At 50.3% G+C, this 23,011-nt stretch overlaps 11 protein-coding genes across 11 annotated transcripts; 6 read left to right on the forward strand and 5 right to left on the reverse strand.

The window, feature by feature from the left end:
* Positions 1-14: 14 nt before the first annotated feature.
* EJ05DRAFT_490056 (Dor1-domain-containing protein) lies at positions 15-1,493 on the reverse strand (the record flags this gene model as incomplete). The annotated part of the gene is made up of 1 exon (XM_033745842.1): positions 15-1,493. The coding sequence occupies one exon, from the start codon at positions 1,491-1,493 to the stop codon at positions 15-17; it is 1,479 nt and encodes a 492-aa protein (XP_033595785.1).
* Positions 1,494-1,905: 412 nt separating this feature from the next.
* Positions 1,906-4,791, forward strand: EJ05DRAFT_494856 (uncharacterized protein; the record flags this gene model as incomplete). The annotated part of the gene is made up of 4 exons (XM_033746216.1): positions 1,906-2,886; positions 2,926-2,944; positions 2,975-4,402; positions 4,454-4,791. 4 exons carry the CDS (start codon positions 1,906-1,908, stop codon positions 4,789-4,791), a joined length of 2,766 nt encoding a protein of 921 aa, XP_033595786.1.
* A 1,261-nt stretch (positions 4,792-6,052) lies between these two features.
* EJ05DRAFT_211776 (uncharacterized protein) lies at positions 6,053-6,507 on the forward strand. Its single transcript, XM_033739821.1, has one exon. The coding sequence runs from the start codon at positions 6,101-6,103 to the stop codon at positions 6,473-6,475; it is 375 nt and encodes a 124-aa protein (XP_033595787.1). The 5' UTR covers positions 6,053-6,100; the 3' UTR covers positions 6,476-6,507.
* A 1,446-nt stretch (positions 6,508-7,953) lies between these two features.
* EJ05DRAFT_480357 (uncharacterized protein) lies at positions 7,954-12,252 on the forward strand. The gene has a single exon (XM_033744854.1). It carries the CDS (start codon positions 8,207-8,209, stop codon positions 11,930-11,932), a length of 3,726 nt encoding a protein of 1,241 aa, XP_033595788.1. The 5' UTR covers positions 7,954-8,206; the 3' UTR covers positions 11,933-12,252.
* On the reverse strand, positions 12,193-14,323 carry EJ05DRAFT_480358 (cora-domain-containing protein; the record flags this gene model as incomplete). The annotated part of the gene is made up of 2 exons (XM_033744855.1): positions 13,686-14,323; positions 12,193-13,634 (listed from the first exon to the last, which is right to left on the reverse strand). Coding segments are annotated over exons 1-2 (1,673 nt in total), but the record flags the coding sequence as incomplete, so codon positions are not given.
* Positions 14,324-14,431: 108 nt separating this feature from the next.
* On the forward strand, positions 14,432-15,296 carry EJ05DRAFT_211830 (uncharacterized protein). The gene is made up of 3 exons (XM_033739823.1): positions 14,432-14,860; positions 14,911-15,113; positions 15,163-15,296. The coding sequence occupies exons 1-3, from the start codon at positions 14,509-14,511 to the stop codon at positions 15,244-15,246; spliced, it is 639 nt and encodes a 212-aa protein (XP_033595790.1). The 5' UTR covers positions 14,432-14,508; the 3' UTR covers positions 15,247-15,296.
* A 50-nt stretch (positions 15,297-15,346) lies between these two features.
* On the reverse strand, positions 15,347-17,108 carry EJ05DRAFT_504987 (pseudouridine synthase; the record flags this gene model as incomplete). Its single annotated transcript, XM_033747648.1, has 2 exons — positions 15,347-16,937; positions 16,984-17,108. 2 exons carry the CDS (start codon positions 17,106-17,108, stop codon positions 15,347-15,349), a joined length of 1,716 nt encoding a protein of 571 aa, XP_033595791.1.
* Positions 17,109-17,585: 477 nt separating this feature from the next.
* Positions 17,586-18,172, forward strand: EJ05DRAFT_490062 (acyl-CoA N-acyltransferase; the record flags this gene model as incomplete). The annotated part of the gene is made up of 2 exons (XM_033745843.1): positions 17,586-18,005; positions 18,062-18,172. 2 exons carry the CDS (start codon positions 17,586-17,588, stop codon positions 18,170-18,172), a joined length of 531 nt encoding a protein of 176 aa, XP_033595792.1.
* Positions 18,173-18,582: 410 nt separating this feature from the next.
* Positions 18,583-19,374, reverse strand: EJ05DRAFT_490063 (UPF0041-domain-containing protein; the record flags this gene model as incomplete). The annotated part of the gene is made up of 4 exons (XM_033745844.1): positions 18,583-18,778; positions 18,863-18,999; positions 19,114-19,129; positions 19,193-19,374. 4 exons carry the CDS (start codon positions 19,372-19,374, stop codon positions 18,583-18,585), a joined length of 531 nt encoding a protein of 176 aa, XP_033595793.1.
* A 190-nt stretch (positions 19,375-19,564) lies between these two features.
* On the forward strand, positions 19,565-20,186 carry EJ05DRAFT_211877 (NADH dehydrogenase, alpha subcomplex, subunit 2). The gene is made up of 4 exons (XM_033739824.1): positions 19,565-19,694; positions 19,764-19,870; positions 19,928-19,960; positions 20,011-20,186. The coding sequence occupies exons 1-4, from the start codon at positions 19,609-19,611 to the stop codon at positions 20,067-20,069; spliced, it is 285 nt and encodes a 94-aa protein (XP_033595794.1). The 5' UTR covers positions 19,565-19,608; the 3' UTR covers positions 20,070-20,186.
* Positions 20,187-20,740: 554 nt separating this feature from the next.
* On the reverse strand, positions 20,741-22,788 carry EJ05DRAFT_533583 (FAD-binding domain-containing protein). The gene is made up of 2 exons (XM_033749131.1): positions 21,037-22,788; positions 20,741-20,981 (listed from the first exon to the last, which is right to left on the reverse strand). The coding sequence occupies exons 1-2, from the start codon at positions 22,458-22,460 to the stop codon at positions 20,831-20,833; spliced, it is 1,575 nt and encodes a 524-aa protein (XP_033595795.1). The 5' UTR covers positions 22,461-22,788; the 3' UTR covers positions 20,741-20,830.
* Between the last annotated feature and the right edge of the window lie 223 nt (positions 22,789-23,011).

The raw sequence follows: 23,011 nt of genomic DNA on the forward strand, positions 1-23,011 counted from the left end.
TTCTCTCATTTCCTTCAATGAACTGGTGTCGCAGGAGTTTGTTCTCGTCCGGGTGGATTAGCCGATCGCGTCGTTCCAACACCACTTGCAAGTAGTTCCAAACGACTAGCTTGCACCCGGTGCTTCTTCATCGCATCTACCCATTCCTCTTCAGACTCGCACTCTGCAGCATTCTCCTCATCGGAATCGTCTAAGAGCGCAAGCATCATGCTGAAGTCACCACCAAGTCTACCTAGACTACCACCGCAGTACAAAACCTGCGTTAGCAAACTGTCTCTTGAGGACCGGTCTTGCACGTTTGGAAGATACTCTTTCAGAGTGTCGAACAGAAGATCGACCAGGTATGAGGGAAACGTCGCCAGCGCGGATGGTACATGATGGAGTGGGGAATTTCGTATGTGCGGCTCTCCTGGTCCGTTAGGCTCGGTCGACGTGCTTGGACCCAGTACTGCTGACGGAAAGATGCTTCTATACATAGAGATCATTGCGAAGCTTTGCTCGCGAAATATCTCAATGTACCTTTTGAGATACCGTTCCGTCTGTTGGCCGCCGGACCATTTGTCCGCTGCCTCAGTCATGCTGCCCTTTCGCTGTAGACGCTGCTGTGTTTCCTGGTCTGCGAGTTCTCGCAGAGGTTCCAAAGCTTCAAGCATAGAAAGCAAGTTCGATAGTCTGCAAATAAGGAAAACCGCACCAAGGTCTCCCTCAGCGGTCCCAAAACTGGCGTTATTGCTCTGCCCGTAACTTTCATCGAGCTCCGGGGCTACTCTCCGTAGCCAGCCTACCGTCCTCATAGCTGCTGCCAACTTAATGCCTTGTCCTTGTAAGCTTGATATGAGATTACTGGTCATGGTTTTCATCTCCTGTTCTGCTTGACCCGATATTGCTTGGACTAACTTCAGGTTCGGATATAGAGCATTGAGTCGTTTGATGTGTGCGTGCAGGTCGAGAGCAGAAGCATAATTCGACCCGGTAGCGCTGTTACTTCCTGCATTGATGGAAGCCGATGCAGAAGACGTAGAAATTGTAGACGAAAGCAAAGTAGGAAGATCCAATATATCCGAAACGCGGTCGACATTTCTTGCAAGAAGCATGGCTTTCTTTCTGTGATCCAAAATTGGGTTTTCAGATGCTTTACTATATTTCTCGGCGAATCGCGCCGCTGTGCTCTCAAGCTCAGGCAATGACTCGCCTAATGTTGTTGTGTTTATGCCTAATTCTGGTATGACTTCACATAGTCCGGCTAGATGGTCCGCCGAAGAGATGATGGACTTGTGCGATCGTTTCGAAAGTGACTGGAGTGATCGAAGGATTGATTGTGAGGTTTGGGTGAGCGATTGGGCTTCGGTCGACGTCAATGAGGAGAGCGGAAGCGTCGTAAGTCGCGACAGGTACGAAGATGTTACTGCATCTTTAGGAGGAGGGCGAGAAGCGCTCTCGTCACTCTGAATATCGAAGTGCGGAGTAAGCAGTTCATAGAGATGATCGGCCATTTCTACAGAACGTCCCAGTCTTCGTGAGCTTTCAAGTGTGAAAGAAGATATTTCACATGCAACAGCCCGAGAGATGGTTTTGATGGATGGATCCATAGCTCCACACCCCACTCTACTCCAGGCTCCGCGCGCCGTATAATAGTCTTTGACACTCGATCAGAACTCTTGATTCACCTGCAACCCCTTCTTGCGCCAGTAAAATGTTAGTTCTACGATATGGTTTGGACTGTTACTAAAAGGCTTCTAGATAGCTCATTCCGGCACACAAGAGTACGCACCTCATCAACCGATCCGCATTGCCGCACGCGGCGCTCCCTCATAAAGCCCATGAGCTCTCCACATTTTCTCTCGTAACCTACCTGGTGTTGAGCAAGACGGAAAGGGCATTGCCCATCAGACTGCTTTGGCAGATATGGCGGCGCATGCTAAGGTTATCTGCGTAGATGATGCTTGCGCCCACGCGGACGACTCTCTTCAAAGAGGTATTGTACAGCGCACACACACCGATGTTGATAGCCACGAACCCGATCCGCAAAGAGACTACCACGAAAACATTACTTGTGACGTATCAATCAGTATTTTCGATTATGCTTTGTTCCTACGGTCAGGCATCCCGCCCAAAGATTCCGTTCTCATAACATGGCAGACTCAGTTGAGAACGGAGCTGATACCGGAGTCCAAACTAATATTACTCGATCGGCCCTTTATTATCGGAGATACTGTCAAGCGACACTTGAGAGACCACATGGCCGGGATGGTGATAACCTATGCTACGTTCTGCACACTGATCCCGAGCGAAGGCATGCTCAACGGGGACTACGCCGGTAGTATCGATAAGAAGTTCATCCGACAGGTGCCGGCAAAAGAGCTAAAAAACGTACACAAATTTCGAGAAGGAGATTTAGTTGTGTATCACGACTGGCTCGGCTTAATTGAAGATTGTGAAGACACAGTTACAATACGTCTATGCAACAACAGCGTGGTAACCATCGAGACTCCGGAGGAATTGGGATCTCACGCCCTTGGTGATCGCTTTAGTACTGGTGACTCTGTCTCGGCGAAGAAAGGTTGCCTGCGGCGAGGTCGGTGGATTTTTGGCGCCTATGACCCCAACATTGAACCTAAAGGTATCATAGTCGACACATCAACAATAAGTCTTAGTATTAGTTGGCTTTGCAGAAGACTTCGATCTGCAAGTCTTGATGCCACACTTGAAACCTTTCAAGCAATCAACGAGCCTTCGGAAGTACTGAGCGGGGATGATCTCGAAGATGTAGTGAGCTATGACTGCCAGTACCCTCAGACGCCTGGCCCACATCACCACGACGGGTACCAGCATGATGATCTACACCTTGGGGAGAGGGTGCGATTCAAAGATCTTACTGGAGCAGCGGTCAAATACGACGGCACACGATCGACAACGGATGGACAGCCACAGGGCAAGCTACAACGTGTTGACCCACGGTCGATGCCTTCCCAAGGCTTTGACATCAACGTCCTACTCGTGACAGAAACGCGTACACATGTTAAAGTCCTCTGGCAAGATTATACGATCACGGAAGAACTAAGTACCGACTTAATTCCTGACTCTAATTTCGACCTTGAGAATGAAGTGTGGCCCGGTGATGTGGTTTGTACAACGGAGTCCAAGACTGAGCCCACGGAAGGCGAGCCAGACTGGGGCAACCGGCCCAAGAGAATTGGTGTAGTTCAGGCGGTACAACCCGTGGACAGAATTGCCTCAGTGAAGTGGTTCGCTGATTCTGAGGTCCGGATTCTGAATAACGATATCATGCCTGGCTATCGTCTGGGTGAGCTCTCGGCAAATGCAGAAGACGTCAGTATGTATGATATTCAAGCAACGCCTGGGTTAAATCGCAGCCGAGGAGACATTGTAATGATCCACTCGGGGTTTATACCTGCGGAAACGGGTATCGAATGGCTTGGGGAAGTTGTCGACATCCGACTAGATGGCAAATATATAGTTCGTCTTGGTCTTGCACAGCCGCCTCGAGAGGTAACTCTGGGTATTCAAGACGTAACGCTGGCATATTCACGTCTGCTGGACTCAGATGACCACGGATCTGGGTATTTATCTGACACAACATACGATTCTTACTTTACCGAAGATGAACACATGCAAGATACCTTCAGCGACGGCGAGTATTTCGACATGTGGTATGAGAATGAGGACGGTACGCGAGCTACTGTAGATGACAGTGGAGACGGCTGGACTACCGAGGACGATACAGAATCAGTCGACGAAGAAGGAGATGTTGCGATGAGATCAACTAAACCCAGGTCTGAGCGCGAACACGACATGGCTGATGTCCATCTACGATCGGACTCAGAACCAAAAGGGCATTCAAATACTTCCCATGATACCGATTTACAATCAGCTACAAGCCCAGAGCTCTCCTCGCAAGTGAATGCCCCGCCATCATTTAAGATCCTTGAAGGCTCTCCTCCATCGAATCACCACTACCTCTCCCAACCACTAGTCATGACTTCTCCCGTTCGAATGCGTCGGATTCTAAAAGAACACAAGATTTTGCGCTCTTCACTCCCAGAAGGCATCTTTGTGCGCACGTGGGACACTCGCCTCGATCTAGTCCGCGTGCTGATTGTCGGTCCCGTAGACACGCCTTACGAATACGCTCCTTTCATAGTCGACTTTCACTTCACAAACTCTTATCCCTCGGACTCTCCCCAGGCTTTCTTCAATTCTTGGACCAATGGATCTGGTCCTGTCAATCCAAACCTCTACGAAGATGGTAAGATCTGTCTATCGCTTTTAGGGACGTGGCACGGCGATGAGAAACATGAAAATTGGAGTCCTGCTCGATCAACGTTCCTGCAAGTCCTTGTGAGTCTACTAGGACTCGTGCTGGTGAAAGAACCATACTACAGTAAGTCTCCTCAGTCTCAAGCCATGTAGGTATTGGCTAAGTTGTGGATAGATGAAGCAGGCTACGAGAGCCGAGCAGGGACTGAGGAAACAACAATCGCCTCGAAGCGATACTCTGAACGTGCTTATTTCCGCTCTCAAGGGTTTATTGTCCATGCACTCACACACCCGGTCAGCGGCTTCGAAGACGTGATTCAATGGCTCTACCTCGATACCGAGCCCGGTAGTCCAAAGCTCCTAGACCACGCAATCGAGGCATGCAGAAAAGCCATCACGGAAAGCGAGGCGGCAGAATCTCCATTGGAGGTCGATGGATTGCGGAAGATAAGTGCGGGCGCCGTCATTCAGCTTCGGCGGCAGCTGGACTCTTTGGAGAAGCTCAGGGCGTAGGGAGTGCCTATATGAGGCTATCGTGCGCTGCGCACTTTATTGATTGCATCACCGGGCGTACGTGTAGATACCTTGTCGGAGACAGTTATTGTTTCTCGTTCGCTAGAAATACATTATTTGACAGCCATACCATACCGTCTCTGTCGCTGTGCCAGTGCAGACAGATCCCATGATTTACTCAGTGTATGTGTGCTGAGTGCTGTGGTGCTGCAGAGGGCTGTTTCGACACGAATCCTTACGCAAGATTCCAATACCCAAGGAAGGCTTCTATTATTGATTTAACTCAATAATCATAATGACTGTTGCTGAGTCTGCAAGCAGCGTGGCTGTGCGATAGTTTCACAATGCTGGCGCTTACTGCTGACCTCCTTGCCTTCATCTCATTCAGGCACAGTCACACGTTGGTTAGCTCTAGCCCGCTGCGGGCTGCCGGCTAGCTGCCGCTATGCAATGCATCATGCACGGCGGGAGGAGGCAGCGCAGTGCGACCGGCCTGCGCCTGACGTGAGACAAGATTGGCAATGTTTATGCGCGTGTAGGTTTGTTTGCTCAAGCGTTAGAACTGAATTCGTTGGGATGTTGGATCATGCTGTGTTGTGTTGTGACATGGCAGAATGAAGAGATGTATGACTAGGAGGCGAGCGCGCGCAGCGGGCAAAGGACGAGGACAGACTTTGAGGCATCTATGTTTCTGACTCGATAAGATGATATGGGCTGTGAGAATTGATGTGGTGCGTTCCCTGTGCCACAGTAATCCTCGTTCAAGTAATACATGCAAAGAGGTATAGATGGTAACAAACTTGCTGTTGTTCGACTAATGCTTGAGTGTAAAGCGAATACACTTGTATCCCGAAAGAAATCTAAGTATGCTGCTGGATATTGTTTGTCTATCAGAAATGTGATCATATGCACTTGATCAATCTTATCGAGTCGGCTCAAAAATAAGCGTTGGTTGGAAGGGGCGCAGAGATGGCTGTGAGTACTGCAGGATGTAGGGCATGCTAGACATTCATATTGTCGTGTGACCAGATTCAAGGCATGGCCGCCGATGAAGTTGATAAACATGGAGTTTGGACGTGAATCCGTGTTGCATGGATAATATTAATTATCTATAGCTCTGGAAAGCCTAGAAAAGCAAGCCGAATGTGGGACACGGGCACGTGGTGTGTATGCGGGATTATGGCCAGAGCCGGCCGTGGACTGGGTGAACACGGGTGAACACGTTGTCAACGATTATATCCATAGGAGACTGGTACAAGTCTGATGCGTTTCATTTTAATGAACAACCTGGAGTGATTATTGATTCGGCATGCCGGTACTGGTACTGGTACCCTCACTGGCACGCTTTCGCAATGCCGCTGGAAGCTTCTCGGATGCCGACTTGTGGATCCTGCGGCGTTATGATATGACGTGCTTGGTGGAGTTGCTCTTGGACTCTTCGGTTCGTCTCTTGATACACAGAGATAAGAAATGCACCCTGCGGTCTCGAATGACACTGACGTTTCCCAGAATATCGCCTTCCTTCGCGCAGCCAAGTGTTGTTATGATGCTAATACCAACACCAGGATCGATGGCCCCCCACTTAAAAAGAGCCTCATGCGGCTGTTTTGCGAATCACGAGGTGGTCATGGATTTTAGTTATGATGATCGTGTGGAGCACATATTAATCCCCGAATATGTTTAGCAAATGTTTGAAACATGACGACAGTGGATCGTTCCACTAACATCCGTCACCTAATAATGACGTTACTAGGATGAAAAGATGCAGCGATGCAGTTCCATATCAGCTGGTGTATATTTCTGCGCAGGACCTGTCGTCGGGTAATGGAAAATGCTATCGCGATTAAATTGCTGATAACCTGCGCGACATTGTGTGAACGGACCTTTGTGGAGAAGGATCCACGACGTGAAACAGAACCTGAGGACCCGCAACGTGGTCTGGAGAAAAACGGCGACGGCATGCGTGGTAGCAATGTTGGTACCAGACCAGGGTCCACTGGGGCCTGTCGAGAAGGCGCGAAAATGGCTTCGAGAAATCGAACTACCGAGTTTACAGTAACTGATGGACATATGTTGATCATTCTTTAGTACATCCGTGCCTATCACTAAGCCTGTGGTACTCAGCGATGCGATTAGGTAGATCATAGAAGAGCAGCAGTGGCCTCATACGTCAGATAAAGTAAGTGTGAAAAGCGCGCATTAGCGAATGGTATAACGACCTATGGGCCTTGCAATGAACGGACAAGTAGGTTATGAGCGATTTGTTATCGTCAGGCCGCGACTTCTCAGGGTATCATGATCATGTTGGACTTGCGGGGATGCACTTATCTAGAGTCTAGTAGTGGAGCAGGGCGAGCTGAAGATGAAACAAAGGATGGTCAGATACGAGGAGTAGCATGGTACGTACACGAGATGAAGAGAGCATGAAGTTGAAGTAAAGTAAAGTCGTAGTAGGCAGCCAGGCGAGAACAACGATACGCGATAGCAACAGTGAATTCAATGAGGGATCTATGGTTCTAGTCCCGTCACTGTACTATGTATGTACTGCAAATCGCCCGCTTGAGCAGAGGCCTACACACCAAGTGGATAGCGTGCATGACGCTCTAGCATTTTTTCTTTTCAATCCATTACTCTTGTAGGCGCAGAATTTCACTCTCGCCTCTGTTGTCATCGCTATCTGTACGCAACGACGGGTAGCGTACACGAGCACACAAAGCAGGGCGCCGCTTCGTCGACCCACGAGAGAGACGCCAAAAAAGAGACAAAGGGCGAGGAAAAAGATGGCAAGGTGGCTGATTATAGATTCACGTGGCGTTCCGAAGACAAACGTGGGAATGTGCTATAATTATCCCAGGAGGACATACATAGTATAACTACTCACGCACAGCCCCCACAGCGATCGCCGGCCCCTGGTCCTGGCTGGTGGTGGGCACTGATGACACAGAACAACACAAGGGTCCGAAAGACTACGCTGCATTCCAAGCTCACTGGTCGTCTTCTAATACTTGCTAGATGTGTACGCCGACTATGTATGTCCTTATGCACAAGTGTATGTACAAGAGCTTCAGGCATTAAATCCCTTGCCTGCTCTGCTTGGCCGCTCCCGTCTTTAGTCCAAACCTCTCGATCCTTGGGACGTCAGATAATGTATATTTGGTACAGCCAACATTGCTCTCTTATTCCGGACTTGTTATTTTCTTGTTGTTTCCTCTGCGCGTACTACTCTTGATCTCCACTCTGTGCTTACCGCTTACCTACCGTGGAGCATGTATCGAAATAGTTCTACAGCGCCTTGATCGTTGCCGCAAACAGTAATCAACGCCCCATCCAACTGTCATTTCTTCATCATTCCTCTGCTGTCACGGGATTGCGGCGCCCCTCAGCCTACTCATCCAAGCTTTGACCTTAGTTCATTATGGCATCTAAAATCGGATCCCACTTGGCCACTTGTTCCAATCCACTGCCTCCCAATACAGCCTCCGGAAAAGATTCTATAGCACCACCCGGGTTAAAAGTAGCAGGCCTTTCGACCGATGCATCTAAACAAAAACCGAAACGGAGGAGTCTGAACATTTTTCCACGTCGAGGTAGCTATAACGACAGCGATCACAACACAACACCAACAAGATCCCTTACAATGAACCAGTCAGGCCCCAAATTGAAAAGATGGAGGCTTGGGAGGAAGAGCACCGACGACCACTACTCAAATAACCAAAGGAGTTCAGGTTCCAAGGAGACCATCATACACGCTGTACCGACCAGTGATGTTCCATCAAGGCCTACCAGGACGCCTTACCAGTCTGTAGAAAGACTACCTCTACCGGCACCCGACACCGAACACAAACCTCTCCCTCCTGTACCAATCACCCACTCACCATCCCCTTCGCCGGGCCTCAGGACGTTCTACCAAACCGGATCAGTCAACTCATCATCGGTTTCATTGACTCACGTTGATCAGTCCAGGATGTCTATCAGTCGGAAAGCTAGAAGGAAGGAGGAGGTCATCGGCGTATACAAGAACGGGAAGGTCAAGTGGAATTCAGAGCCACATATACCTTTCGTGCAGCGGCCACAGGATGCTTTCGAGAGGAGACCCGATGGTCATCACACCTGGTCACATCCCTCATCACCGGCATCGAAGAGATCGAGCCGTCCCAAAATCCAAGTAATCATCCCAAGTGACCAGAGGCAACAACAATTCCCATGTCTGTATCATACAAAGGCACCGATTCAATCTGCGAAAGCTGAGTTCTTGCACTCTTCGGGATCTGGACGCACCATGCCAGTGCCATTCGAGTCCGAGTCGGTGCCACCTGTTCCACCCATGCCTCAGAGCAGATCTGTCAGGCCATCCACTCAAACGTCAGTGTACTTGGAGAAGATGGAACACGTATTGAAACCAAATCACCAAAGATCAGAAAGTCGACCATCGGACTGCTCGGACTCCTCGTCCAATGCGAGCCATTCCTCAGTCTATAGTAGTCAGTCTTCTATGACAAGTATTGAGGATGAGGAGACCAAGGCCGTGTGGACACCACCAAACGATATGCTGATCAGTCTTCACGAGAGACCTGATAGTATAGGAGGTTTCTCCATCCAGTCACCTGTAGGCGCAGGCATTTTCGACCAGACAAACACCGAATCGGGGTATGACGCAGTAAAGCCCAAGCGACCAGCCAGCCCAAATAGGCAAGTACAAGTGGCAGTGCCTTCACTTCGGCTTGTCTCGCAGCAGGTGCAGGGAAAGCCATCGATGAAATCGCTGCGTCAACCTTCTGGCATAATACGTCGCTCATCCTCCAGGAGCACGAACACGAATAGTAAACGATTGTCCTCGTCAGCTGTGCGTCTAGACCTTATTGGCGCCATCTTCAACCATGAAAGGCTGTGTGCTCCCAGTCCAACCTTGAGCGAGGCTGCCCATGACCTTAGGGAACACCTCTCTTCCATCACCGACTCTTCTCCATTCCAGTGGGACGAGTGGATTGCTTCGTACGAAGGACGGACCTGTATCGATGACGAGCAATCTCCTGTGCGCCTTTCGACCACCGTCGAGGAAGACGAAGACGAAGAGCCGTCCGCGTCACCAGGTCCCCCACCTGCATTGCCTAAACGCTCCTCTAAGCGACTAACTGTCGCCTCACCTCATAAGTCGACCAGTAATGCTGACCCCGAAACATCGAATTCCGCAGAACGTACAAACAGTTCTTCTCCATACTCCTCGTCATCTTCTGGATCTCCTAAATCTCGCTGTTCTCAAACGAGCAGAAAGAGTCTGGCTCTGCGTCTGCGTATTCCCTGTAACAAGTCACCCATGCCTCAAGAGATCAGACCACTACCACCTGCCACGGTCGACGCGGTTCAAGATGATGGTACGGCAGAGGAGGCCCGCTTACAGCGTGAACGTGATATTTCAGCTGAACAGGCTGAAGCTGTGATCCTACGAATTTTCGAGTCTCTTAATAGTATCAAGGACCTCTATGCAACAGCTGCCCTGAACCAGGGGTTTCGCCGGATATTCAAAGACCATGAAATGCACCTTCTACGGACCGTCCTGAAGAACTCGTCGCCGCCAGCTTGGGAGCACAGGGAGTTATGCCCACCTCCACGACTTGATTCTGATAGTGCTGTTCCAGTACCAGAGCATACTCCTCAATCTTACCTAAGGGGCCATCGCTCTGATTACCACACCGTCTCTGCTCTCAAAGCATCAATCTTAGAACGCTGCCAGTCCTTTCTGCGTCCTGCAACCGTGAGCGCATTGAAAAGCAAGGTCGCAACAGAGTCATCTGATGTTGACGATGCCCTTTGGCGTCTCTGGACATTCTGCAAGATCTTCGGTTCTGATAAAGGCCGTGAAGAAGATGTCGCTGCTCAGATGGATTGGCTTGATGGAGGTATCGTCTTCCACCAGAAGACCTGTGACGCTACCTTGACTGCGAACGCTTTTGATGTCGGTGGTGTACTTGGTAATGCCCCTGACACCTTTGCCATGGGTAATGTTGGCGGCCTATCAGCCGAGCAACTACTTGATATGACTGAAATGTGGAATTGTCTGTCAGTCCTTCTGCAAGGCATACTTGGTCACACTGAAGAGGCACATCAGCACGGTATTTATGACAGCACCGGCGTACGCGAAGGCGATGTTGATGGAGAGGAGCACATGCTCGAGGAATGGCAATATTACCTCCTGACCCTTGGGCTTGACACCATTCTAGAAGTTGGCACAACGAAGCCTGACTCCTTGTTCGCCATCGCATCTATGAAAGGATGGACAACTTGGTCCCCACCTGCGAACGGTGGAAGTAGAGCAACATTCATAAAAGAGGCACTCGCCCGCACATACGAGAAGCGGATCACCACCGTTGTCCCTGCCGTCCAACAAGAAGCTAAAGAGCAAAAAAAAGAAGCCCACAAAGCGCACATCGCAAACCTACAGAGCGAGATTCGACATCGCAAGCAATTAGGCGACACGCGCCAGGTCACAATGAGCATGGAGCGCCCCATGTCCGAATGGGAGAGCATGGTTGACCACCTCATAGCACAGAGTCCCTCCATCATGGACTCACCAACACTGGGTCGAAACATCCCCCCGGTTCCCTCTCTTCCATTCAAATTCGACAAAGCAGCCAAGCGGGCCTCCAAAGCCGCTGCCCATCCTCTCAAGCAAGTTAACAAGCCATCATATCCAGCTCTGTCCTCGGTTACACCCCAACCACCCAAAGACAACCTCTTCCACCAACAGCTGCCTTTTCGTCAATCTAATTCAACACCGGTGACCCAAACATCCCGCGGGCAAATCCATAGCCACCCCGTTATGACCAATGGCGCCGCAAGATCCTCGACAAGCTTCTCCCGCCCGTTGAGTACTCGCCCGGATCTTCCCGTCCTTCAAATCCATACCGACCACAACCCCCTTCGTCGACCAACGATGCAAAAACGCGTTTCCAACCAACATCCTCTGCAGCGCGATATTGCAAGCAGAGACCCAGCCACGAACACAGCCGATAAGGCAATTTATCGGATCGTGGAGATGGGATTCACAGCAGAGCAGGCAAAACATGCGTTGAAGGTGACGGATATGGGAGATGGGTTGCGGATCGATCGCGCGGTAGAGTTGTTGCTAAGAGAGAGTAAGTGACGATGCCGACTTAAGAATGAGGGTGTGCCCAGGAGAGGGCGAGATGTAATATTGTGTGCCCAGTTGTCTTCTCAGCGGTTTGGTTTCGGCGTCCAGGGCTTGACCACGATATATCCCTTCTTTTGACTTGATATTGTGCCATCTCCTATGTTCGAGAGCGGAGATACCCGTGCTACCAGTCGTAGTCTTTCATAATTTTTTGATTTGTTTTAGGAATGAACAGAAATGTGAATACACAACGCATCGATGCTACAAACACTCTGCTTAAGATGCCCATGAGATTATAACCAGATATAGTTTGTTGGTCGAAGTTTAAAGAGTTGGGTATCTATCGCATTCGCTATGCAACCAAACCACTCTATCAACTGTGACACATATGCATATATATATACAAGCCTAGGTCGCCTCTTTTCCTTTTATACATGCATCGCACGGTGTGCTATCTATCTTACAGAAATGCCGAATCGACAAAAACTCCAGCGCTATGCAATGTCAAAGAAATTGACGACGGACCGTCTGTCTTTCCTCTTCGCCACAACATCTGCGACGGCAACAGGACGCGTCTCCTGAAGGCTCACTCAGGCTTCTTGACTCCCTTATGCCCGGCTCCCGCACTGCCAGGCCACTTTCCAAACATATCATCATGGCCCTGTCCGAGGCCGGCCGCCGGCGCCGCCCCCTTGCGCGCCCGCTCCGTCTCTCTCAACCGTCTCTCCCAGCCCCTGACATTGCGCTCCTTCTCCTTTGCAATCTCGATACTGCGCGGCGTTGTACCGGCGCCAAGCTCGGTCCGGCTGAGCGCAATGCGCCGCCCGTGCTCGCCGTACATGCTGACGCGCTGCACCTTGCGCAGTTTCTGGATGCCCCACACGCACACGACGATGCCGCAGACGGTGCACCAGAGACTGACGCCGGGGAAGCCGAGGTCTGATTCCTCGATGAAGTTTTTCAGATTCATGCCGTACAGCGCGGCGACGAACGTGCCGGCGGTGATGCCGAGGGTGAAGACGGAGAAGCGGAGGTCGAGCAGCATGAGCGAGTTGCGGTTTGCGTCGAGGATGGCCTTGACGATCTCTTCGGTGTTGCGGATGTTGGAGACCAGGTTCTCGGCTGCTTGGACGATTTCGTCGGCGACTTTGTGGTACGATTCGAGCAGCATCTCGATGTCGGTATGGTCGTCGTCTTCCTCGCGCTGCACACCCTGCGATTTCTCGGTGAGGTACATGGAGGACAGGTCATCGTCGGCTTCGAGGATCTCGGTCAAGGCGTCGCGGACCAGGCGGGCTCTTTGCTCGAAGGTGCCGAGCTTCTTGGAGTACATGAGCAGATAGCGTAGTTTATCGCGGTCGATGTCTTCTTCCAGATCGCGCAGCACTCGCACGACAGGTTGGCTGACGCCTTCGAATTCGCTCTCGAGGCTGTTTGTAACAGAGAGAAGGCAGGCTTCGAGGGCGCGGAACTCATAGGCTAACGTCCCATTTTGAGGTGATTCCTTTTGTCGCAGCTTTTGGTCTATGTCGTACATGAAAGAGGATTGGTTGTAGGAGTCAGTTGTGCCGTATGCATCGAATACTAGGACGCGGTCATGTTTTATAAGAACGCGGAGGTGGAGCAGGTTTAAGAGGATGGCAGACGGTCGAATGAGGACGTGAGGGAGAAGGGAGGAATCGATTTTTCGCAGATCGCGTGGTAACAATCCGTACTATAGTTTTCGTGAGCTTCAAATTGCTGGGGCCTTTGGTCGTAGTCTTACCTTTGCGATCAAATCGGTCTTTTTGAACTCTCCGTTGACCAATGTAACATTCCCATGTTCGTCAAATTCTGTGCATCGCAGTCTCTGGTCATTCGTCGCCCGTAACCTTCGTCTGAGCGCATCGTTGCTGTCGTCGAGGAAAGCCGGGAGCGGCGAGTGTCCAGCGGTATGAGGGTCGTGGGAGCAGTCATTATCCTTTACCCAGAAAAGCCGACGTAGTTTTGAGAGTCGTAGATTGAAGAAGTGGCGGCGTTGACAAGATAGCAGTATACCCGGCTTTCTACATCCTGTAATGCGCTGTCGCAGAGTATATTGGCTCTCTTTATGGTGAACTGCTGGATCTGAAACCGGTCCTAGGGAAGGCCTGCATGTAGCATGAACGGAGATGTTACGACATCCGTTGATTCTCAGGGTCCGCTGCTGGAAAGCAGCATTGTAGAACCGGCCGCTTGCTAATGTAGTCGACTCGAAATGGGCTTCGGTCTGCGCCCGTAGAAAGTGTAAAAGGGAAGGGGAAGGCGAAGCTCGAGGTACCGATGTTGGCTTCATTTCTCTGCTCGAAAAATACTGTAGCTGGAATACCAAGCCATGAATTACGAGCACAGATGGACGCAACGCAACGCGGATGGAAATACTTGAGACGCGGTGTTGCGACGAATCCATTGCTCCAAATTATTTTCTCAAACGCCGACGTCACATGACGGTTTAGCACGGCCGTATTTCGAGATTCTTCAATTGCCGGTTCTACATGATTAACACCCGTATAAGATAGTTCGAGAAGTACAGATGACAGCGCCGCTTGCGCTACTCACAGTCAACCTAGATGAGTCTTACCAGTCGACCGCCAACCCTGCGCATTCATGCACCAACGCCTACAACGGTCTCGTACACAGTCTCCACTCGACCGTACCCAGATACTTTCCCCCTGCTCCTCCTGCACCACACCAAGCTTCTCATACGCATTATCTGTGGGCTCCTAATCTCGGTCCTCCTCTTTGCGAAATGGCGCCTCACCTTTCCGCTCCCAGAGGCGCAACAAAGTGATATCGAGAGCTTGGTACTCAGCGGAGCTATAGGCACTTTTGCATTCAAGATAGCGCAAGCAATAGATTGGCGAGTGTTAGGACCAGCTTGCTTAGCTGTGGGAATGGGTGTCCTGACGCGGGGTTATACTGGTATGATGGAACGTGAAAGAGCAAGGCGCTCAATGTTGATATCCGTACAGAAGAATCATTACTGGTTTTGCGTGGATTGGGTATTCAGACCTCCAGCTCGTCCGCGACTTACCTGTCATCCTCAGTGACCCGTTTTATACCCACTACAAGTATCCAAGACATCTTCATACATGAGGCATTCAAGGGATTCCAGGTCAGGTTCTATCTTGCCGTAGTTGTAAGTGGGGAGGAGGACGTGGTCGTCGTATTTCCGGTATGCGCACGAGAAGTGTACATAGCGTTTCTATGCTGACTGGTTATAGAAATTACTCCCCCGAAGACAAATTCTAGAGGAAGTATGGAGAGGCACACGAAAATGCTTACACGAGCCACCCGCCGACAAGTAGCTTAGAACATATCATGACTTTCGAGCATGCCACTGGACTGTTGCTATGCCCGTCTCCTACGATGTCATCTTCTAACTCGGCTCTGGAGGGTAGAACCGAGTTATTCTTCGGCTGTATCCTCGGCTGGTTTACCATAGATCCTCTTCCCAGTCAGAATTCTCCTCTCTCGGTACTTTGCATTTTGGACCTCTACGCTTTCCTGCCTGACCTTATCCATCACAGGCGTATATGTACCGATCTTCTTTGCAAAATCGCCACCATCAAAGATCAAGGTAGTCCTGCGACGTTGAGTGTCATTGCCACCGGTCGCGGTATCGTATGGAGCATTTGCAACTACAGTTGCCCCTTTATCTAGCAATTGCGCCGCTAATATCTCGTCCATTTTCGATCTACGCCAAACCTTCCAAAGATCTTCGACTATACCTCCAGATCCCCATTTGCCTCTAGAGTCAGTTGCATTCACGGCTGACTGGTTGTTCATATGTATCCACTCTAGTGAATCTTCATGGGCTTGCTCGGAATGTTCTCTATTACCACTTTCCTGCTCACTTTCTAGTGGCGCAGGGAAGATACAGTCCCATAGTACAAGCGGAGCATCAGGTGCCATTTCGTAACTTGGTTTGCGTGGATTAACCGTGATGTCCAGCAGTTGTGGTACCAGATCTGGCGTCTCTATACCCTGTCCGATGAGGAACAAAATGGAAGCGATATGTCTAATCTGATGCCAAAGAAAGGCGGAGCCATGCACAACAATTGCGTATAGCTTAGGCGTGTCCGCATGCGCAGAAGGGCCTTGAACATAGCTAGGATCGGGTAACGAACCTATCTCCTCAATGTCTGCGTGGAAAATCCGGCGCTTCCAGTTTGTTATTTGCTTGGAAGCATCAATCTTACATAGATTGCGGAAGTCATGACACCCGACCAGATGGTGTGCGGCTTCACGCATCGCAGAAATAGACAGATGTCCATGCATAGGACGAGAGGAATCAGCAGTTCCACCTGGGATTGGGTTATACGCAGGCTGTGTGAAGAAGTACTTGTAACGTCTTTCGCGGCAGTGGAATCGGGCAGAGAAGTTAAGAGGTGGGTTTGGGCACCACGCAAGTATGCGAACGTCGGGAGGAAGCACCCGGTTCAACATCTGAACGTAAGGGATCTCGTCCCCGACGGGGTCGAAGGGTATTTCGGGTTCTACGTTGTCGTTTGTCTGCAAGTCCTGCTGTTGTAGATTTGTTTGAGAAGAAGATTCGGTAATACCGGTGTTGACACCCTTATCTTTTTCCATAGGTCTGTTGCTCCTCACTCTGATACCGATCACCTGCCCAAAGGCGCTTACTCCTTTGTCTGTTCTTCCACACTTCGAATACTCGCAGCCGTCCCAATTCACATCTACTTCGTACCGTCCAGGCGTGGACTGCGGCGTAGATGCCCCATCTCGTTTTTGCGGGCATATTAGCTTCGTTTTAATAAGTGCTTGCCATAGCACCTCCTCGATTGTGGGTAGGGGCGTATCATTGCCCGTATGATGCTCGTACCCATTATACCGCTGCCCCAGGTAAGCAAACTTCAATGCAATGAGCCTTGTGTTGTAGCGTGATGGGTCGAAAGTGTTTGGTTTAGATTTAATCTTCTTATATTGTCGCTCAATTTTTGAGGGTTTCTTTGAATCTCTTGCACGCCTGGGATTGTAGCTGCTGGTGTCATTAATGTATCGTGTGGTGAAGAATGACTGCTTACGCTTCAGCCTGTGCCTTAAGTTTCTGCTCTAGTTCAACGACTCGGTCAACTAGCTGCGTATGTGACCACGATTGGTAGTCGTTATCGACGTTCGGTGTGGAGTTTTGCGGAGATGTTTCAGTCATTGTAGATGCCCACCGGTAACCAAAAACTTTCGGGCCGTCAGAGAATATACCAGCTGTCTTGCAGGTCTTGATGCTCCAGAGACCTAGGCGAACGAGCTCCAATCGTTGTCGCATGCGCCCTCACGTACCATGACGCGATGGCACGAATCTGAAAATTTGGTACTTAGCTGCCTAAAATAGAAGTTAAGTCAGGGATCCACTATGGTTAAGCGGGGACCAGGAACACCCGCCCCGCCGTAGGACGAGCGAAGCGTCATTTCGATATACCTTCATAAGCCTTCGAAACCCTCAATTGGTCGTTGTTCCGGTCCTTCCGGGTCTCATAAGTCTAGTATACGACCTGAAGAAGCTTCCAACCATTCCTTTGAAACCAGCTTTCTCTCAGCGTTTCACGCCGCACGAGTGCCAATCGCTTCCGCTTCGTCAAACTTCACACGCAGCCTCATAAGCTCAAACCTATCTCTCTCATTCACCAATATGCCTCTCATGTCCGAAAATACGCCCCTCTTCTCAGCCGACCTCGTTTCACAGTCCGTTGTCTCTCAGCTACCTGAAAACTACACCTGCCGCCCGCTCCAAGCATCAGACTATGAATCCGGGTTTCTCGATGTTCTCCGTGTACTGACAACTGTCGGTGACATCTCCGAAGACAAGTTCTTGGAACAATTTGATTGGATGCAAAAGAGAGGCGACTATTATATCCTGGTCATTTGCGATGGGGACAAGAAGGTAGTGGGCACCGGAGCGTTGATGGTGGAAAGGAAGTTCATCCATACTCTCGGTAGTGTGGGTCATATTGAAGATATTGCTGTCGCCAAAGATCAACAAGGGAAGAAGCTGGGACTCCGTATCATTCAGGCATTGGACTACGTGGCGGAGAAAGTGGGATGCTATAAGGTATGCTACTTTGAGGCTTTGGAGCCGAGTAACACTGCTAATTTGTCTTGTTTCAGTGCATTCTTGACTGCTCGGAAGCCAATGAAGGCTTTTACGTCAAATGTGGCTTCAAACGTGCGGGCTTACAGATGGCGCATTACTATGAACCACCAAAGCCACATGCATGAATCTGTGAGAACAAGAAAATTAGACCAAATATGGAGCATATATGGATATACAAATACTATAGATTTTGGGAAATATCTAGTTAGGCTGCGGAGACTAGGTAAGGCGTCGTACAATCCGAGTCCAAACCACCAATTCGATTCTCATTTCCTGTCCTACATATGCCGTTACCGTCATTCGAAATCACAGGCAACACACGTCAACAATTCAAGTGATCCATAAGAAGACTTTACCGGAAAGGACCAATTTTGACCACTACAACTACATGAGGACATTGCCGACGCCTACTAGCTCTCGTGTAAGGATTGGTGAAAACACTGTAACGTGGGCTCGCTTCTGACGTCACCGCAAGTTCAAGGGACCTCAATCGGGTTCCGTTCGAGAACGTACACACTCCCATGTTTATAAGCTATCAGTTCTTGATGCCTGCGTTCTTCGCTGCCTTCTCCGGGTGCTCAACAACCTCTTTCACTGTGGCCCCAAGGTCCTTAGCGCCGTCTTTCACAGCTTCAAGAGCATTCTCATTCTTCTTCGATTGTTGATACATTATCACGCGGGTCACTTGGGTCGCACCGGTCAAGAATAGGAAGAAGTTAACGGTCGCAAGGCTAAGATGAGTATCAGTGATCTAGTTCTTCGCACGAAGCTTTCCATGGGATGTGAAAGGATCCCCGTATGAATGGGCGTCTTACAAGTAGTTTTGAGGTCGGATCACAAAGCACCACCTCGTCCAGATCAGACCAGTGGCCACAAGGGACGCATTCTGAGACAAAGAAAGGTTCTCTGCTGGACGGGCAAGGTCAGAAATGCCGGCAATAACTACGCCCCACTATGCTGCCATTAGCTTGCGTATTCCTCGGAGCAAATTGTTGTGTGCTTCATGTGTAATGGATTGATCGTGGGTGGATTTGCTGCCGGGGGTAAGAGAGTATGCTTGATATACCTTCATGATAGGAGCCCTGTAGAATAATCATTATTAGCTTCCGGACTCTAATTTAAAAAAAAGTGCCCGTCTTGCATACCAGAAATGTACTGTCTTTGGTCCAACAGGACTGTTCCATAGCTTTGCGAATCCACTCAGCTCCTCCTTGGGTGCTGTATCAGCCGCCGTGGATGCATTTCGGCGGGCGAACGGTTGGCGGAATTGGGTACGGAAGATTCCACGACCGGCTTGGAATAGGCGAGCGCCTGGTTTGAACGACATTATGGATAGCGCAATGTCAAAAGAGTGACAGGGCTAGGAAGGAAGTAGAGTGGAGAGTGGAGTAGATAGTTACGTTAGAAGCTGTTGAAGCTATATCAATTAGTTGTTGGCCCGGAGTGAAGATCCGACTCCGGACTTCGGGCCGGCGAAATGTCGGGTGCGTCTAGACGACTTCATTGAAGTGGCTTCACAACAAGTTGAACGTAGACCTGTAGTGTCCCGCGATACCACATCATGGCAACGAAATACGCATTTGGAAACACACTCAAGGAGCTGAGGTTTCTCCTCTGCCAGACATCGGATCACAGTGCAGCTGCGAGGTAGGTAGGGACGGTAGATGTCTTTCCCGTCCCGTGTACACACTGCAGAGCTAACGGACCAATTGATAGATCATTTCTCACACGCACATACCCTACCATGAAGAAGCACAATCCAAACACCCCAATCATGATAAGAGAAGCTTCGGGCGTAGAGCCGAAAGTCTATGCGCGCTACGGTAGTCAATATCTGTCCACGATGGCGCCTCGTTTGAGCTAATTCATTGTTGCCGTAGAGTTTGGAAGAGAGAAGATGCTGCCACTTACAGGTACGCACAATGACTATGCCGCAGTTTGAATGCCGACTGACCATGCTCAGGCCTAGACGATAAGACCATCGAGCAAAAGGTTACGGAGCTGGTCCGGTCGAACGCCTAGACGGGGTTGACCATATGTCACTGTACTCACACCGACGCATAGGCTTTGAGACGGCTTAGCTGTATATATACCCCAAAATACGATCGAATATCCTGGCATCAACACGTTTCTCAAGGGTCCTAACGGTGGTGCTCTCGCCCATTCTATGCCCTCATTGATCGCTCTGCTAAGCTTGTTCTGTGGATTGCCACTCCCTAATATACAGTTATCCATGAGCTGTTTTGTGAGCCAGAATGGAAGAGATGCGCGACCGCATGAATGCCTCCTTGCAGATACTGCAAATCAGACAATGCACATGCACCGGACTCTGGCGCCCGCGCGTTGTGATAACTTTCCGACACACACAGCACCTTGAAGCTTTAATTTCTACCAGCCGTGGTCTCAACCCTCTTTAAGAGTTATTCGAAGAATGTAGCATTGGTCAAGGGAGCAAATTCGGCTAGGAAGACACTGCGCTTTTGTCCTCTTGTCATTCCCACACGAAGAGTAATCAACACAGGACCTACAACTTATCGACTCCACGCGCTCTTGTAGCTTTGCAAACGTCCAAGAATAAGGTTGCAACGGCATGGCTAAAGTGGCCACTGCGGCATCATATCTCTCAGACGTTCACTCGAAAATACGTGAAATCCAGCAACTTAAAAGAGCGTCACGGCAGAACCAGGTGTATTGGACTACGTGGCGTGTAATTATTTAATTGAGGTAAAAATTTCTAATTCTATATGGAACCATTTCCTTTTTCATACGTGACTGCCAACACCTCAGAAGAACTTGAAACCGCCTTGTCGAAACATGAAGCCGTTTGGATCGTACTTCTTCTGGATGCTCTTCAAGCGTGCCTCGTTCTCAGAGCCATAGCTTGCATACACGTTCTGATAGTCTGCAGCATCGTTCATGAAGAGTGGGTTGTACCTGTTGAAAGTGTCAGCCACATGGTCGGATAAACTTCCCCAAACTGTAAACTCACGATGCAAAATTCTTGTCCCCCGACTGAAAGTTGGTTGGCCCAGCTCCGGGGAACGTCTTCGCCTGGTATGCTACCATAGTGTCCGCGGCGTCCTTCAGATAGGTCGGACATGCGTTGTCACACAAAGGGTTCAGCCATATCACATCATTCTCAATCCAGATCCGGTCGCCATACTTGGGGTCCAGGCCAAGTGTGTTGCCACCAGCATCCTGCGACGCCTGCGCAACGACGCGGCTCAACGGCTGTGGTGTGAATGTCAACACTTGCAGATCAAGATCGCGCACTGTGTTGTTCAACGAGCGTTTTGCGTAAACCTGGAAATGTTCCTCGTAGAATGCATTCATCTGCTCCGGCGGCATGTTCGGGAAAGTCGTCACACGCGCCGCGGTACTGAAGCCCTGGACGCTAGCTCCGCCGGCCTCATCCGTCATCTCTCTGTATGTCTTCGCTTCGGTGCTTGACGATATCGAGGGGATCTTGTCGAAGTCAGCGAAGACATTGCCAGGGTCAGGCCCGTCGTAAAACATGAAGACGATCAGAACGTCGAGTACACCGAGCGTGAAGTCGTGGGTTGGGATTAATGCGGCCTTCTTGTCGGGATAGTTGGCAACAAACTTCGACAGGCTGTCGAAGATCTGTGCTCGGTTTTCGGCCGCGTACGTACGTGTGCCGCCCCAGACTTGACCGTTGACACCTGCTGGGTGCGCCTTCAGGGTGAAGCGCGTGACGATGGCGAAGCGATTGCCACCGCCCTTAAGCGCCCAGAAGAGGTCCGAGTATTCCGTGCTTTGGGCATTGATGTTGGCGATAGTGCCGTCCGGCAAGACAGCTTCGTAATTGAGCACATTGTCGCAGGCCAGCCCGTACTGGGCAGAGTAGTATGATAGACCCCCACCAAGAGTGAATCCTCCTACACCAATATGACTGAGACGGCCGCCAACGACGACTTGATTCGTCTTACCAGCCTCTGTGTAAACATCCCCCCAGCGGGCGCCAGAGCCGACGACGAAGCTGTTGCCGTCAGAGGAGCGAACGGCGGAGGATAGATTCTCATTGAAAGAGATGAGCACGCCCTTGTCAACACTGGAAAAACCTTTGTTGAATTGATGGCCACCGGACTTGATGGCGAACGGCGCGTTCGTATACTTGTTGAGTTGCTTGACAGCATCTGACACCATCTCCGCATTCGACGGGAAGAAGGCGCATGTCGCGCGATTGTACTGGTTCCTCCTGTCCCAATAGGCAGTGTGTGCATTGGCCCACTTGGAAGCGTTCGCAGCAGTCTTGTAGCCATTGATGTTCAGGGGATCCCAGGCCACGTATCTGGGGTACTTGTCAACAAGATAGGAACAGACGGCATCGGCATCGCTGGTGGGAGCAGCCCATGCCGTCGCGGCGAGGAAGACGAGAGATGTCAGCAGCATTTTACAGCCGAGAATGTCGAAGGATCAACTCGATGACCTCCAGTTCTATTCATTAAGATTAAGATGTTGAAGGTCTTTCTATCTATACATACTGTTTTGGCTCAGACGAGACGATGTGCCCTTCCCACAATAGGCGATCATAATATCTTGGTCCCCTAAGGCTCTCCTGGAGATATAGCCAATGGGGGCGGGCCTGCCAGCGGCCCCAGCAGGAAACCTCGGCAGCTGGCCAGGGTGGCGTCGCACATGGGAGATCTATAAAAGACTATGGAATGCATAATGGAAGAATTGTGATGCTAAGATACCTTTCTTTTCCATTGTGGTCTCATTCCACGGAGTGGCTGTTACCGAGAGGCTAAAAGCGCCATTGAGATGTTGAGTAAATCGTCCGATCTCGTTTTCGTATGGGTTCTGGGCGCCATCCATGCCCACTTTGGGGATGATCGACGCACCCACAGGCAAAAAGGGTCCGTTTAGCCTCAGCCAAACGTGGCGAGGCTTGTTAGTAGCTTCGGCATTCACATTCCAACCCCTCTTCATCAGCGACGACG

Source organism: Pseudovirgaria hyperparasitica, assembly GCF_010093815.1.
Source record: "Pseudovirgaria hyperparasitica strain CBS 121739 unplaced genomic scaffold EJ05scaffold_20, whole genome shotgun sequence".
In the NCBI taxonomy this organism is placed as follows: domain Eukaryota; kingdom Fungi; phylum Ascomycota; class Dothideomycetes; order Acrospermales; family Acrospermaceae; genus Pseudovirgaria; species Pseudovirgaria hyperparasitica.